This window comes from Hydractinia symbiolongicarpus, chromosome 10 (assembly GCF_029227915.1).
Source record: "Hydractinia symbiolongicarpus strain clone_291-10 chromosome 10, HSymV2.1, whole genome shotgun sequence".
NCBI lineage: Eukaryota > Metazoa > Cnidaria > Hydrozoa > Anthoathecata > Hydractiniidae > Hydractinia > Hydractinia symbiolongicarpus.
In genome coordinates this window covers 10,725,106-10,742,116 of record NC_079884.1, presented here as the reverse complement: position 1 = coordinate 10,742,116, position 17,011 = coordinate 10,725,106, and the positions used below count along the sequence as shown (strand labels likewise).

At 31.5% G+C, this 17,011-nt stretch overlaps 1 protein-coding gene across 1 annotated transcript; it reads left to right on the top strand.

Annotated features, from left to right (window-relative positions):
• Nucleotides 1–330: 330 nt before the first annotated feature.
• On the top strand, nt 331–16,978 carry LOC130612405 (liprin-alpha-1-like). The gene is made up of 26 exons (XM_057433710.1): nt 331–791; nt 5,159–5,263; nt 5,663–5,764; nt 5,916–6,080; nt 6,168–6,242; nt 6,351–6,431; nt 6,579–6,677; nt 7,196–7,321; nt 7,406–7,552; nt 8,011–8,145; nt 8,295–8,378; nt 8,567–8,698; nt 9,213–9,275; nt 9,354–9,413; nt 9,922–10,238; nt 11,043–11,217; nt 12,051–12,128; nt 12,244–12,747; nt 13,155–13,283; nt 13,508–13,585; nt 13,666–13,763; nt 13,961–14,015; nt 14,446–14,488; nt 14,576–14,751; nt 15,378–15,624; nt 15,860–16,978. Exons 1-26 carry the CDS (start codon nt 558–560, stop codon nt 15,895–15,897), a joined length of 3,546 nt encoding a protein of 1,181 aa, XP_057289693.1. The 5' UTR covers nt 331–557; the 3' UTR covers nt 15,898–16,978.
• Nucleotides 16,979–17,011: the final 33 nt, after the last annotated feature.

The window sequence follows — 17,011 nt, the reverse complement described above, 5'->3', positions numbered from 1 at the left end:
TGCGAGGCTCGCTTGCAGTACCACCGGGACGGACAACTGCAGACTGTCTGATCATTTGAACCTGATTTATATTCTGATTGTTCTTTATGTTATTATATGCAAAACTTAGATTGTTTGTCCAGCTTACCCGTATTTACTAGGAATCTAGTAATTACTTTTACAATTTTACTATTTTTGTCCTTGCTTTTTTTACTAAGAGGGACAAAAAGGCAAATTGAAATTTGACCTCTACACTGTCCGTAATTATTATGTCTTATGTTCTTTGAGTTGGCTTAATTAAATGTATTTGTCAGTTGTTTCAGGCTTTTATAATTAATGCTGTATGTTATATATTGTTTTGTAGGTATATTATTAAAAAAACTTCAATACATAGAAAGGCTTGGTCAATGTGTGGCTAAAATTTCTTGATATTATGTAGCTACAAGCTGGCTAGCTAATCATTTTAATTCCAAAACAGAATTGTAATGCACTATACAATTCAGTTGATTCTACAATGATAGGAAGATAAATTCTTTAAATAAAACAGGCATTTTAAAAGACAAGGTCAAAACAAAATCATGATTTGTGACATTATGCCAACGCTGTCCGAGGATGGTGATATGCCTGGAGATGGAAGCATGGAAGATAATAATTTTGAGCAGCTTATGGTTAATATGCTGGATGAAAGGGATAAGTTGATGGAAACACTACGTGAAACACAAGAAAATTTAACTAATGCAAAGACTAGCTTGAAAGAAACTGAACTTGAACGAGACACATTGCTCAATCAGTTTGATTTAGTGTTACAAAAGGTATAATACAAGTTTTTTAAACATGTTTTTTGACTTAAACATGTCCATGAAATAATATTTGGTTTGACATCACACAATCACATATCTGCTTTTGTAACTATTCCTATATGTTCCTTGATATTCCTCTCTTTATATTTTTACAGCTGTTTATCAGGGCAGGGTATGCTTATTTAAAATGAACTACCATAAATTATGCAATAATCATCCTCTCCTGATTAATCACTGCTGCTGAAATAGTGCCCTGAGTTAGGAGAAGTTATTTAGGACAAGTGTTTCTGCTTTTATTTGTCAGTTTGCTATTTTGTTTACCATACACAGTCTTTTTTACTATATTTATTGAAGTTGTTTGCCATTAAAATAGCAAAAAATTGCTGACTCCAATTAAAGTGCCTTGGCTGCTCTCAACAAATAGTGTCTTACTGGGTTATTTTCTTGATTACTCCCTTGGAGATAGATATCTCCCCATCTCACTTGTAATCGAGAGTTCATTTTTCTGATATAAAAATTTAAGTGAGAAAATGTTTTGCCATATTGTGAGAATTGCAAAAAACATAAAAATCAAATCAAGAGCAACAGCACTTTGGGGAAAAAGTGAATACGAAAATATAAAGACATAACAGTGTATAAATTTTGTTTCAACAACAATTTCATGCCACGAGAACCGCTTGTCAAAAGTAAATAGTGTTACATGAATATCTCTCACCTGACGCAACTGTTTAGCAAATATATATATTATTGTTTTTCTGATTTGTTGTGTGTTGTTGTGTTTTAAAAGTCTACAAAAGTGATACTGAATGAAATTTAACCATTGGAAAAAAGTGCCTCTGCATGTTCAAAAAAATTTTAACCAATTTTACTTTTCAATTTATTTGCATTTCAGATTTATAGATATAATTATGCTGCATAAATTATAATGCCACCTTTAGTTAAAAGGAGTTTAAAGTTATATGTCATCAAAAACATTGCACCTGATAGGGATATGGATTTTAACTTTTATCAATGTAACAATATTATAGGGGTGAATTACAAGTTAGGCTGTCCTTAAAAAATTTTTCGTTTGCTGTTTTCCGACCAACCTTTGTAATTTCTAGCCGACCACAAAAAGTTTGGGTCAGGGCTTTTATTTTTGCCAGTATTTTGCCGATTTCCGACCCAAACACAGTTAAATTACCCATTCTAATAATTTTTCCATAAAGTATGAGTGTAGTTGAATAAAAATATAGCTGAATCGCTAAGCAATTTAATAATCAAAATAACAGGCTCACAAGAAGACCAGAGTAGACAGTAAAATTACAGTTTTTAGTCTGACGAAAAGGTAAAAAAAATAATCTGCCGACCGACCCACCCTGCAACAAAACTACGAGTCAGAAAACGGCAAACAAACAATTAATTAAGGTTGGCCTTATAATAAAAATTTCACCTATCTGCTTGTCTCTGGCTTCTGAAAATTTGGGTTATAACCCTGTAATTTTAGATTTGCATGTTGGTTTGCAATAAAACATATCAATTCTACACAAGCTAGCCAATAAAGTTGTATTTTCGTGGATTTTGCACACTCTAAAGTTGTTTCTATGTTTCTGAGTTATCTGAGATAATCTTATTTCACAATGTTGTGGCAATAATTGTTTTCTAAGTGATTAACTGCTTTACATACTCAGTGATTTCCAGAAATTTGAAATAGTTGCTGTTAGGTCTGACTTTAGCAACAATAGTCTCTGCCTGCTTACCATAACTGTGATAACTTACCATAATTGAGAACTGTTAGCTATTATCTATTGTTCAGGCCTTTTCAGGAGAGGCGTGCAATAGCACGCGCACACCTCCACACACACACAAAATGGCTTAGGCGTGCTATTGACAGCACCTGCAAAATGACAAATTTTATAAGAAGTTAACCAGTGCAGCACACCCAAAAACACACCTAAAATACTTGAGGCGTGCTTTTTGGCACACATGTATTAAAATTTTCCTGAAAAGTCCTGATTGTTTGTATTAGACAAAAGCAACACATGCTACCATTGTGTTATTGTAATACAGTGACTTGAGGTATTAGTGAAAACATTATACAAGTTAAAAAATGTGTTATATAAGTGTTTGGAGCAGATATAGTTACCCTTAGTCTATTGGGAAATTAAAGAAAAATTCCAATTGGGAAATAAATGTGCACTTTAACGTTATGATTTAGTAAAAAAATGACTTTTCATTCTTGTAAAGAACTGGTTATAGATTGATTGTTAGATTATCCAGGCACGTAAAAGCTAATGTGGACTTACAACAAAATATTAAACATTCATTAAAAAGTGTAAATAATAAAAACAACCCATGTGTATAGAAGTTGTCTAACATTCGTTGCTGTAATCTCAACCCCGGCATGCCATTGCAACTCCATGTATTCAGAAATTTCCTTTAAGTTTATTCGTTGTTTTTGTTTTTGCATGTTAAACATTATGTCATAAAAATTAAAAAAATATGTAAATAAAATTATTTTGAGTATTATTCTGTTCTGATTAGCACTGTAAAAGGTTGATTTTTTTACACAAAATATTTTATTCAAGCAAATTGTGTGAAGGTCATTGGGGGAGATCCCGAATGTAGCAATCAACAACAAAAAGATAAGTATATGTGACCTAAATAAAATAAGGCTTTTACTTTAACTGACGGAAAATTAAATGAAAAATACATCAGAAGTGTGACAATGCAAATAACTTGGTTAGAGGCATCTATGCAGTAACATGTAAAAAATCCTTAAAATCAATGTCTAATTTAAAATATGCATGAGATTTTAATAGAGAATTGCCACTATAATGTTACATAAGGGTCACAGTGGATGTATTTTGTGTCTCTTGGAGAAAATTAAGTTCACAATGAATGAATTGTTTGTTATTAAAGTCAATTTATATATCTGATGTCTGATAATTATGTAATAGTTGTATATCTAAATAGATTTTTATAATATAAAATAGCTTCATTGGTCATCATTGGTTAGAGAACATTAAAAAAATTAAATTTTAATATTTTTTATATTTATTACATACATATAAAATTGAATTTGTTCAGTCTACATATTTTGTAATTAGGTGTATTCATTCACACATTTTTTGATCATGTGATAAAAAAAAGAAAAAGAATGTCTTTGTAGGCATAATGTTGACAACTTCCTGCTAATTTATTAAATACATTTAAAATATCTTCTAAAGATATCCTTAAGAAACCTACATCTACAGAAAAAGTCATTCAATATATTCCTGATGTTGCACAAAAAGGCTTTTAGATACCTATATACATACCATTCATTATTCAATGACTAGTGCAGCAAATTTAGAATTGTTTTTAAAACTTTTGTTTTTCTTTAAATTTTATTGAAAAAAGCTGCCCACATTAATAGCTTACAAATGACTAGAAATAAAATTGGGACTAAAATTGAGTAACAACCCCAAAGCATTTAAAAACTATAAAAATCTTCAGTAATATATATTTTTGTTATTGTTTTGCCTCATTTTTTAATTGTGGTATATCTGTAGCTGTAATATTTAAAATGACATAAATCTTAAAGGAGAACTAATTTAGATATACGTACTTTACAAATAACATTTTATGACTAGTTTAAAGTTTTTAGATGCTTATAAGCCTTGGAACTTAGTGACAATACACAAATCATACACTCTCTAATAGCTACCATATCTCATGCATGCGAAGATCAGGATAAACCCACAAAACAGAGTAACTGTTCTCCCTCAACTTGAAATGAACTATTTTGAGATTCATGTAAATAGATTTTGTTGACTTTAAAGTATTATTAGAAATACTACTGATTTATACTACAGAATACTACAGAAAAAGCAAATATAAATATTTTTCTAAATATTTTGTGTTCTTTTGCATCTTTTTGTCACCAATTCTCTACATCAGTTCCGCAGTTCTTTTAGTTTTGAGTTTAGCGTTGTAGAATTCCCCCATACTTGTTTTATAAGAACCCTAAAAAAATAAATTAATAAGGTTGGCCATATTATATCAGCCTCTAGTTTAATTTTTTTAGGATCAGTGAAAATGCTGACACTCTCATTTAGAATATTTGTTTATGATTGGTTCACCAAAATTTGCAATTTTAAAAATAGAAGAAGATGAGAAAGTACTATAGATAAATCCCAGAGAATTAAAGAATTCAATATATAGATAAAAGAAAAGCAAAACAAAAATGTTTATCTGCCAAAAAAACAAAATAAACTTCGGTATGGACTTGATTTCACTAAAATGATGTCTTTCAGAGTGTTATGTTTTGTTTACTTACGGGTTATTTTAGGTTTCTGTTGTAATTAATCACAAAGTACTGTGCAAAGTAAAATAAAAATTGAATTATTTTTCCTTAGTGTGATCTAGACCGTGAACATTTGATACGAAAATTATCCTCATATGATTCTGACGAAGATTCAGTTATTGCACAGTTAAAACAGCAAAGGTTTCCTTTGGCTGAGGTAAGCAGTTCACTGAATGTAACTACTCTGGTATCTGTTCGTTGAATATAAACTGTAGCATCTGTTGGCAGAAGTCACTAGCTTCATACCCCTTTAAATTAAAGGGGTAATGTTACCTTAAAAATTACTTGATATTTTGATAAGAAAAGAGAACTTAGTTTTAGGAAATCTGTATTTATTTTTTGAGCAGATTAAAAGAAAATTTAACAGCTTAAAGATAACAAATTGTATAATCCTAGCTTTAAATTCTAGCTGAGAAAATGTGACTATTGTATAAGCTGTTCTGTTTTAATTTTGAATGGAAATTACAGCAATTTAATCACATAATCTGGAAAGTTTTGTTGTGATAAAAAAGCAGTTAAATAGCACTGGAATAGTTTTATAATTTTCCCATTTTAGGAATTTGTTTCTATAGCGAAAGAATATTTCCAAGCAAAGGAAAAAGTTGATGAACAATCAGAAGAAATAGCTGAGTTAAAAGCTGAGCGTTCAAACACAAAGGTTTGTGCACTTAAAGATCAAATCACATTATATAGCCTTTTTTTGGTTTTCAATGTTTTTTACCTCTAATGTATCCGGGGTGTCCAACTTGATTTCCATGTCCCTAATAAGGTATAGGTGTGATGCTGATTATTATACTTTATGTTTATAGCTTTTGTTGGAGCACCTGGAGAGTTTAGTTTCAAGACACGAGCGTTCTTTGCGTATGACAGTAGTTAAAAGACAGGCCCAATCTTCAGCTGGTGTTTCTTCTGAAGTTGAAGTCTTAAAAGCACTAAAGTCATTGTTTGAACACCACAAAGCTCTTGATGAAAAGGTTCGCTATACAGATGTTTTTATTTGCAAAAAAAATTTTTTCCGCTGCAGAAAAAATTATTAAAAAAGATTTTAATATACTATTTAGGTGCGAGAACGACTTCGAATCGCAGTTGAAAAAGCAAACAATTTGGAAGAGGATTTGGCTGCAGCTAACCAAGAGGTGTGTTTCATTATATCAATATTGAGCTATTTAGGAGGATGATTACCATCTAACATTACCAATTGAATTTATGCTCATTGTCTTACAAAATTCACCTTTTTTCATTAGATTGAACACCTACAGCACGAACAGAAACTAGCGAGAGAGCGAAGGCAAAATGGCCAAGTACCTGGTGGTGGAGGAAAGAGTGTATGTTAATTAATTTTACATTTGTTGTTTTTATTTAAAATAAATTAATCTTTCATTATTTTTATTTAAAATAATTTAATCTTTCATCATTTGATTAGATCATTTTAAATAAAAATATTACATTAAAACTTACTTTGTCTTTAATAGTTGGAGAACGGACCGCTGAATGAAAATGTGGAAGATTTGAGAGAAGAAATTAGTGATTTAAAATACCAACTGGACCAAAAACAACGGGAAATTGAAAAGGTATGAAAAATTCATTCCTGCTAAACCATTTTTTTATTAAAAATCTGTTTTCAGGGCATGAAATGTGATTATTTTGCTGTCTATACTAGATAATACTCTACAGATCGTCTGTGGAAATCCCAACTACAATAATGTTCATAAAATTATTGTAATTTCAAAGATTGTACTCACAAGCAACGATTTACGACCTTTTTATACTAGGCCCACACACTTTGAACATTTCAAAGTTTACCTGTTAATGTTCACAAATTAACTTACGATCTTACATTATTTTGGTTACATCTAAAACCTAAAACCAGGCCTATATCTTTTCGATTTCCTGGGTCCTTGTGGATCACCATTTTATTTGTTCAATAATGTGGATATTGCGGACACTGTGACTGTGATTTTGCAATGTTTCTTGTCTGGTCTACACATCTGACTGCGTAGAACTTTCGCATCCTTTCTTATCATTATAACCTTCTGTAAAAAATTGAGCAAAAAGGAAATAACTAAATAAATCATTTCTGCCTGTTCAGACAAAAAAAGAATCAAAAGAAAGCAAAGATCGTGTTTCAAACTTGGAAGAACAAATAAACACTACAAATAAAAAAGCATCGTTTTCGTTTGAAAGTAGTCAAAAATTACAGAGAGAATTAGAAGAGGTAACAGATTTTTCTTCTAAAGGTGATTGCTGTATAGTGTGTAGTTATGCATGTCAAATTAATGGTGTTTTTACTTTAAAACAGGCCTTAGCACAAAAAGGTGATCTGGAGGAAAGAATGATGACTCTTGAAAAAAGGTATGTTCGTTCGCAGAATGAATTGTCATCATCTAATGAAGACAGTGAGCGTGGAAGAGCAGAATCTATGGGTTTAAAAACACTATTAGAACAGGTATGGAAACTTTTAACTAAATTTGTTTGAGTTATTAAAAAACTTTGATAAGAACATAGTAATTTGTTTTGTTCAGAATGGTTTCATATAATTTGCTTTCAGCTTGGCAATTTAGAAACAGATTTATTTATTTTTTTTGATTTTGTTGTTTTTGGAAATAAAATATGTTTTTATTATTTTTTATTATTTTATGCTTCTTCATATATTTTTAGTTTTACTCTCATTGCATGATATAGTTATTTTTATTTTGTTCACTTTAAGAGCAATTGCAATTTTATCTCAGACTTTAGCTATTTGTGTTATTATAAAGTGTTAATTATTGATAACCCATTTAATGGATTTAGTTTTTAATTTTAATCATTATCCCTTCCTCCAGACAAACAGCTTGTTTCACTCTATGAAATTGTATAACACCTTGTTCAGTAAAGTTTTTTTTTCAATTCTTATTAATTTTCTAGAGAGAAGAAAAGATAAAAAATTTGCAAGAACAATGTAAGTTTTACGAAATGAAGTGTTCACAATCAATGAAACATGCAGAGGAGTTACCCAAGATACAACAGGAGTTGGAAAGTCGAAAGGCTGCTCTTAATGCTGTATGTTATATCTTAATTGTATTTATTTATTTATTTCTTGTTTTTCTATATATTTGTAGTTAAAAATATTTATGTACGCGACATTGTCTAATTTTAAATTAAACTCCAATAAGAACTTAGAAAAATTGCATCATTAATTTACTTTATAGGCTGAAGAACGTAATTTTACAGCAGAAGAACAATTACAAAACTTGCAATTTCAATTAGAAGAAATTACTGCAGATCTACAAAGGGTATGGTTTTTAGGTTTTGCTACCAATGTACGAATCCATCAAAAATGTCAACGCTAAAGCTAAAGTAAATCGGACATGACCTATTTTTATGTACTTAGTCTATACTTGAAAATTGTGGTTTAGACGTGCGTTACCTTCTAAGCAGATATTATGTTCTTTTGCCTATTTATATTTCTTTCTTTGTACAGACAAAGGAAAGAGAACAAATGACTGAAAGTCATAATCAGAAACTTCAAAGTACTGTTGATAAACTTTTATCAGAATCGAGTGACAGACTGCAGAATCATATGAAAGAAAAAATGCAGACTTTAGATGAAAAGGTACACTACCATGTATCATTTAGGCTGTAGGCTTGTGAAATTATTTGGCTGTCAACAATAACTAAGAGTTTATCTAGAGTTTTAATTTCAAGCGTGAATTTGCAGTTTGATTGTTGTGGATTTCTTTGACATTCTCTTTGAACAAGATTATTCAATTTTTCTTTCCTTCTTTTCAAATTGTATAAAATAGAAGGCAGGTTGAATTTAACAATTGACTATTGAGTGAAGTTTGTGAAGGTTTATCTTAAAATAAGGATTAAATGTCTAAATTCATTAGTATCCTAGACCCCTCCAGGTTCTTTCCGAACCTTTCTAGTGTATATGTGATGTTTCACTGTTTTTGATATATATTTACCATTTATTAGTACTTGTAATCTCCATAGTACTATATTTTTACTTCTCGAAATAAATAACATTAACGTTTTTTGAAAGTAATGGTGTTAAAGTTTAAAGCTTTAAAGTTCTACGTACTTACTTTAATGCTCAAGATTGACCAACAGTGATTCGTTTTTAGAATGTCATAGTTCAAGAGCTTGATAAACTAAAAGCCATTAATGATGAGTACAAACGTACAAAGGTAGTTGCAAATCAAGTTTTTTTCCTTTTGTTGCATTTTAATTTATTGAAGAATACGAGTGCAGTGTTTTTATTTTAGATACAAATGAGTGCTGAACTTGATAAGTTAAGACAAGAAGTGATGCAGTTGAGGAAACAGGTGAACATACGTTTAAATCTATTGCCTGTCATCAGAGTGGTTACACCAGCTGTCATTTTGAATACTCAGCAAAGAAATTCTGCTGGTATTTATACTGTCAGAACAATGAGAAAGTGAAATGTTGATTTTAATATTATGTAATTACATTAAACCAAAACTCCCCACCCCCCAAAAAAGAAATAGCTATGGGAGTAACCAACTTCACATCCATAATACCTTTTAATGATAATAATTGGCCAAACACTGACGCAAGATATATTTTTGGGAAGAAAGGGCCTGGGACTGAGAGACTGTATCTCAGCGACCTTAAGTTTTGATCTTAAATTTAGTACACTTTTATATCTCAAAAAATCCTACCTTACGTGCAAAAAACAGCCAAATCTGAGATGAGACGGGTTGGTTCAAACTCATTTGACCTGGAATGACCAAACAACTATGATATCATAATTGGTGTTTTGGTTTTTATCTTACTATTCTTTTTATTATTCTTAATCATATTTATTACAAGGCGTACATTGGAAGCACTATGTCAAGCACTCCATATGCTACCCCATCAAAAGATGAGTCGATCAGGTTAGCAAGTCCTAAGGAGCCAACCTGGCAGAAAATGAACCAAGCGAACGTAGTATCCAACGTATCAAAAGCTTTAGTTTCCAGACAAGACAATATGGATGGCTCAGATAAAGGTTCTGTGACGGGGTCAATTATTTCGACAGTGCCATCTATAGTGGCACAGGATTCATTGGAAACATTGAATTCTAACGATGCACAGAAATTAGCAAACGTTTTGCAACAACAGCTAGATGCAATTAACGAAGAACTAGAGTAAGTAATTTGTGATAAGAAGGTTTTGTTGAAATTGCTAGGGAATTAATTTTGCAGGTGTTTGCAAAAGGAATTATTGTGGTCGTCCTAAAAAAATCTTAAAAAATTGCATATTTGGCAAAATATTTAAAAATTTAAGTCAAGTTCCATATCGAAAAAAATTCTTTCATCATTATTATTTTTACTTTCCAGTAAATGAAATATGTATACCTTATCCCTAAAACGAAATCCTGTATAAATATTTTTAACAAATAAATAAATAAATTGCTTTCCCATGAACCGGAAAAAGATAAGGCTGTCCATGAAATTTAATCCTGCACGTTGGGATCCATCCATTAAATTTACATTCTTACGTGAGTGGTCGTCTCGCTAAATTGTTTTCTCAATATGAATTTATTATGTGAAATTATGAAAATGATCTATCAAGATAAAAACTCAAAGCATTATAATACTTAGTTTTATACTGGGAGAAACTCTTAGGTAATTGCAGGTAGTACGTTTTATTGCGACTTAAAATAGTGTGTGTCCGATTCACATTACATATTTTAATTTGTAATAAAACGGCTTTTAAATGAGAAACATATTTATGGATTTAGACCCCTTTTTATACCCTTAAAATTATTTTGGCAAGATCCCTGTCAATCTATAAATTTACTTTTTTATTTTTTTCATTACTTTGCATGTTAGCTGTAAAATGTACCTATAATTTTAGCCTCAAATTATGAAAAAAATTGTGTACAGTAATTTTCTTCGCAAATTTAAATGTTGAGTATTGATCTTATAAGTTTAACATTTTATTTGAAGGATGTTACAAGTAGAACATAGAACAACAGAAAGACTGACTGAACAAATCGAAAAGCGAGTTGGAAGCGAAACAAACAGCTTAGATGAAGTCAGTGTAGCTTCTTCCAAAGAGTCTGATAAAACTGAGCGTAACAAGAATCATGTCGATTCCTACCAAAGAACAAGAGATTTAAATGTAAGTGCATTGTTAATACCACAAAATTTTAAGTCTGTCTTGTGTCATTCTGGCGAAAGTCTGAAAGATGCGCAAATGATATAGTTAACATCTGTTATCAACTTACATTATATTAAACTGATCATGAAAGTGTATGAAAGCAGTCTTTGATGGTAAACACCATAATTATGTATAGGCACTTCATGCATCTCTTGTAGCACTTTCTGCTACAATGGTATTCCTTAAAAAATAAATGCGATTATCATTTTTATATGCTCGTCTTTCTTTTGTTTATAAATTTTTTTATCTTTTGTTACAAGCTCGTGAGCTTGTATTAAAACGCAAATGTGTCCTACAAGAATGGAAATTTTTGCCTCTCTGAGCACCGACACGGGAGTCGTCGTGTGTTCGAATCTCATCTTGGTAACTATTTTTACTTTTTTTTTCTTTTTTCTTTTTTAAAAAGATAAGACAAGTGTTCAAAACACTTGTTTAACTAACTAATAAATAAAGGTGTTTCCACCAAACTTTTTAAAAGTGAATGTAGGCAGAATTAACTGAATTAATGAATTTCGCAAATTTTGGGGTTTGTGGGTTTGTGGTCTTTCTTCTTCCTGTCAGTCGGTTCACCCAAGACGGACCCATCGAAAATTAAAAGTTCGAGGAATTTTCCGTTCAGGAAGGTCTCACAAACCAATTTTGAAAAATAAGTGTGTAACAAATATTATTGCGTATCTGAATAGTAAAATATGTCGTGTCTAACTTCGTAACAAAAATCGCAATTTGATAGACAGCTTTTTGTAAACTTTATTCGCGAGGCTGTTTGCGTATATCATACGTCTTGTTATTTTTAGACAAGGAGAGAGTCAGATGAAGCCAATAATTCTTTTCTGTTCACGAGTTATGACCCTTTGGATACAAAACCACTAATGGTAGGTATGGAGGTAACCTTACCGTTAGGTGTAGGAGTACTCAGTTCTAGTGTTTGTCTATAAGCATGTACAAGTTTTGTTTTTTAAGGTATTTCTATATTATTTTTGTTTTCAGTTGAACATTGGCCGTTCTCATGAGCAACTTGCTGAAGCAGACACGCCAAGTTCACAACCATCCGACTCCACGGAAAGCGAAGGCTCGGAACGATCCAAAGTTTCTATTCCATGGGGTCTTAGTAGTTCTTATGAAGCAGAGAGCTTCGATTTTTCATCTAGTCCTAGTAGTATCACAAGTAGTATGGAATCTTTAACTCGCAGAGGTGTAAAAAATAGAAGTCTAAAAAATTCATTAGGAAAAATATTTTCTACTAAAGGCAAATTAAAACCCAGAGACTTAGGAATTAGCCGCAGTGATGACCTTGACTCGAATGCTGAAACTCAACGCGATGCAGAAACACGCATGAAGAAAAAGCTACTGGAGGATGTCATAGCTTCAGGCGCTCCATTTGGCTCCTGGAACGCACCTACTATATTAGCCTGGCTTGAATTATGGGTGAAACTACCTGAATGGTATATACAAGCATGTCGAGCAAATGTGAAAAGCGGGTCAATAATGTCAGTAAGTGAGCTTGTGTTAAATCCAATTGTCGTTGAAGAGAACCCTATTCCTCTGGATTATGTCCTATGGGTACCTTTTTTTTTAATTTTTGTAATTTTTAAAATCAAGTAATCTAGAGTTCGGTTTATGGATCTGTGCTTTTATATAGAAATTATTCGCAAATCTTTTTGAGCGAGAATTAATGGGCACGAATATATACTTTCTAAAGAAAAAAAAACGTCTTTTCATTTTGTTTGATTCACTAAATTTTGCTATTGTTTCCTTGTTATTTGTGGGGGAATTTGAACCTTCGCGTATTAATTTACTTAATACGCGTGAAATACGTTTATATTGTTTTTGCGCGAAATAATTAGTACGAATAAGGTAGTTAACATGGTGAATACCACGTTATCCTATCTTTATTTCAGGCTTTGTCAGATTTTGAGATTCAACACGAGATTGGTGTAAATAACCAACTTCACCGAATGAAACTTCGATTGGCTATTCACGAAATGGTGAATGTCACAAATCCTGTTAGTCCTCCATCGATGAAGACGGTGAGCTTTTTACTAACTTCTAGGCTGTTTTTTACGGCGCCGAAGAATGTCTTTTACAGAAAGTACATAAATTTATTTAACGTTTGCGTACAGCAAAATATTGTTACTACCTTGACCTACAGGAATATCTGTAACAAGCATTTCTTAAATGAAACAAAGTTTAAAATCCACTTAATATGGTATTGTTATATTCTGTTTGTATTTTAAATTTCTTTTGTTCCTAGTCACTTGTGTTCGGTGATATGAATCACTTTTGGATAGCATCAGAGTGGTTAGCTAGCCTGGGGTTACCACAGTATAAAGTAAGTTATAACACGATGCATCGCTGCTTACTGTAATAGAAGGATGTATGACATAATAATGTTCTTATCTTTACTTTTAGTATCATTTTATTGAAAATTTGGTGGATGCGCGAATGCTAGAACATATAACCAAAAAAGATTACACGAAATATTTAAAAGTAGTTGATAATTTTCATAGGTAAGAAAGCTTTAGTATATCTCCTCACTTTTTGTTTAAATAAAATAATTTGAACTGTTGATGGTTGTAACGGTAAACACGTAACAATTTTCCAACGCCTACTTTAAAATTCGACGCCATACTTTTATGTTTACCAAGGAAGGCTGTTTGTCTTCTTATTTGTTCTTATCATTTATAGTTTTGTATTAACTTTTCAGAACGAGTTTAGCATGTGGTACAAAATGTTTGGAAGCGCTCAACTATGACAGGAAGGTAACAAATTATGTATACATACCATGTGCTTTTACTACAGCTTTATTTCTTAAGGTCGGTTGCTATTTAAGAGGTTTCGTCGCGACAGATATCAATGTTTAGACTTTGGCGCTTTAATATACTTGGTCCCTGATATTACAGATAACAGCGTTTTTGGGGATTTTAATTGGTTGTTAAAAAGGTGTCCTCTGCACACGCTTTAGAAGTTGATCGAAAGCTGCCGAAATGCAGTAGCTGCGATGAAAAAAAAAAAGATTCCTAATGAGAAACTTTTTAATGGAAATCGGCCTTAATTGTGTCTTTTTCGTCCTCTTAGAAGCTACAAATCATTACTGCAGTTTTTTTTATTTCTTTTCTGTTTCCTTCTTATCTGATGCAATATTTACAAAATATTTGAATAAACAGTATACTTAAGTTTTCGTGTGTGTAGTTTCTCGAGAAAAGAAGACAAGATGCAGACGGTGTAGATAAAGGTAACATATCTATAATTTATTTCATACGTTTTTTTCACTTCAAAGTTAGTCCATGCAAGTATGTGTTTTTTTCGTTCTGCGTTATAGACGTGTTGGTGTGGTCAAACGCTCGAGTAATAAAATGGGCGACAAAGATTGGACTTGAAGATTATGCAGAGTACCTACGACAGTCGGGTGTACACGGAGCTGTTATTGCTTTGGATGAAAATTTTGATGTGGAAACGTTTGCTTACTACTTACAGATACCTAGTACTAATGAGAAGGTAAGTGGCGAGAGAGTAGTACTTGTACTGTCGCGAAAAACTGGTTTTGTATCCTATATCCAACAGAATAGTCAAAGAATATGTCTTAAGGCTTCAAAACATAACGAAAACTGTTACTTCTCATACCGAGTTGCTAGTTATACCTGTTTTTTTTTTTTTTTTGTATAACAAACCATATCAATTTTTTCACTGTGAAAACGAGTTTTTTAGCACAAATGGAGAGTGAATAGCTAATTCGTTTTAAAGTGAAGACGCTCATTATAATTAAACAGAGTTTATTTATTTCTCGCGAAGTCATCCTGCATTATACCTTTAGTCGATATATAATCTTAAAGAAAGGACAAAATCATCAATCAATCAAATTTTTATTTAGTGGCTTATACACTTTTGAGGGGGTTGGAAAACATTATATAATTCAATATTTAATATAATTTTATTGTTTTAACGTTGTGCGTCTAAATGAAGATTTTGCTCACAGGAAGGCGTCTAAAACCATTTCATAGGCTATTTAAATGCTTTTCCAACCTGTAAGGCAGTACTTACGAAATGTATACATTTTTTATAAAAGTGGAAAGTAGGCTTTCTACTTTCTCCTGTTTGTCTAAATGTTTTTATTTTTATTTTAGGTACGGGGCATATTAGAACGTGAATATAATAAATTATTAATACTTTGTCATGAATACAAATCTCCACCTCCTAATGATCTTGGGGATGGTGATTTTAAAAGGTCGAAATCATGGAGAAAGAAATTCAAAAAAGACAAATCGTTAAAAGACAAATCGAGGAATGCACGCGGGTCAAGTAGCGATCAAGATGTGCATACGAGTGACTTGATGTCGCCGTCACGTAGACCGAAGAAATCTCCTCTAATGGGTGAGTAGGTTTAGTTGTGTTACCTCCTGTATGTTAATTAATAAATGGACGAATGAATGAATGATAAAAGGTGAAATAAATGAACGAATTAATGAATGAATAAGTGAATGAATGGATAAATGAGTGGTAGAATGAATGGCTAAATGGCTGAATGAATGAATGAGTGAGTGAGTGGGTAAGTGCGTGCGTGAGTGAGTGCTCCAATGAATGAAGAAACAAATATTTTTTTGTTTAGAGCGTAAGCATTACAATATACGAGGTGGGCCATCGTAGCATATCGTTTCCCGCGACTTCACAGCTACATCATTCAAGAAATTTCACCTTTTATTGTTGCTACTTCAAATTGATAGACATGGTTTGTCCTGGATGACCGCACTCACCACTATAATTGTCACAGATTTTTGATAGTCAGAAAGGCTGTACTAGTGAAAGGACCGTTCGTACGAAGAAATTAATTTTTTTTTTAATTATATTTCGTGTTCCGTTAGATTAGAATCGATTTTTAATTTATTTAACTCATCATTTTATAGATATTGTATTTTTTGTATTGCATCTCTCAGTTTAAATGAATTGTCAGTTTTTTATTTACTTTTGCGCGCCGCCATGTTTTTTTTTTCGTTGTTATAGAAATTGGAACCAATACTGAAAAGCTTAATAGTACGTTTTTCTGTTTGTTTGTCTCGTTTAATTAACTATTGTGAAATTACTACTTGTTATAAAATAAGGAATTTTTTACTTGCCCTTCGTTAGCTTTTACATATGACCTAATTTTTACTTTTGACGAAGTTAGTTCATTGTTGGTATGTTGAAATCCTTGAGGGTAAAAAAAAATAGTGATTTAATAATTATAATAATTTTTTCCATATGTTATTTTTATTTGTGTTTTAATTTATTATTTTTTATATTAAAGTATGTTTACTCAACGAATTATGGAGTTTATTTGTTTATTTTCTATAAATATACTTTTTCACTTTGCGCATCATGGCATCTTTTTTTTGACAAACTTCACTGCATATTTTATTTGTTTTATTTATTTATCTGAATAAAATATCGTCAGTTTGTGTTTTCCTACTAGCAAATCCACTTCGGTTACTAAGAGCAAATCCACTTTGTTCCTTGATAGCGTATTTACAAATTCGTTTCCAGTCTTAATGTGCAAAATTTTGTGAGGACACAGCCAAAATTAGCAGGCCTAGAAACCAGTTTAAAATATTTATTATCTGCTTTGCCTGTAACTATCGTTGTAGCCATAGTAACGCGTGGTTGTAACCATAGTAACATTTGGTATATAAAATGATTGCACATGTATGTATAAAAGTTACTGTACAGAAACAATATATTATATATTTAGAAAGATCAGTCTTTTTCTGCGCATGCGAATTGATGT

Coding starts and splice junctions, on each gene's coding strand:
- LOC130612405 (XM_057433710.1), top strand. CDS start 558: ATGATTTGTGACATTATGCCAACGCTGTCCGAGGATGGTGATATGCCT. Junction 9,414..9,921: donor TGATGCAGTTGAGGAAACAG/GTGAACATACGT, acceptor ATTTATTACAAG/GCGTACATTGGAAGCACTAT. Junction 14,016..14,445: donor CGCTCAACTATGACAGGAAG/GTAACAAATTAT, acceptor TCGTGTGTGTAG/TTTCTCGAGAAAAGAAGACA.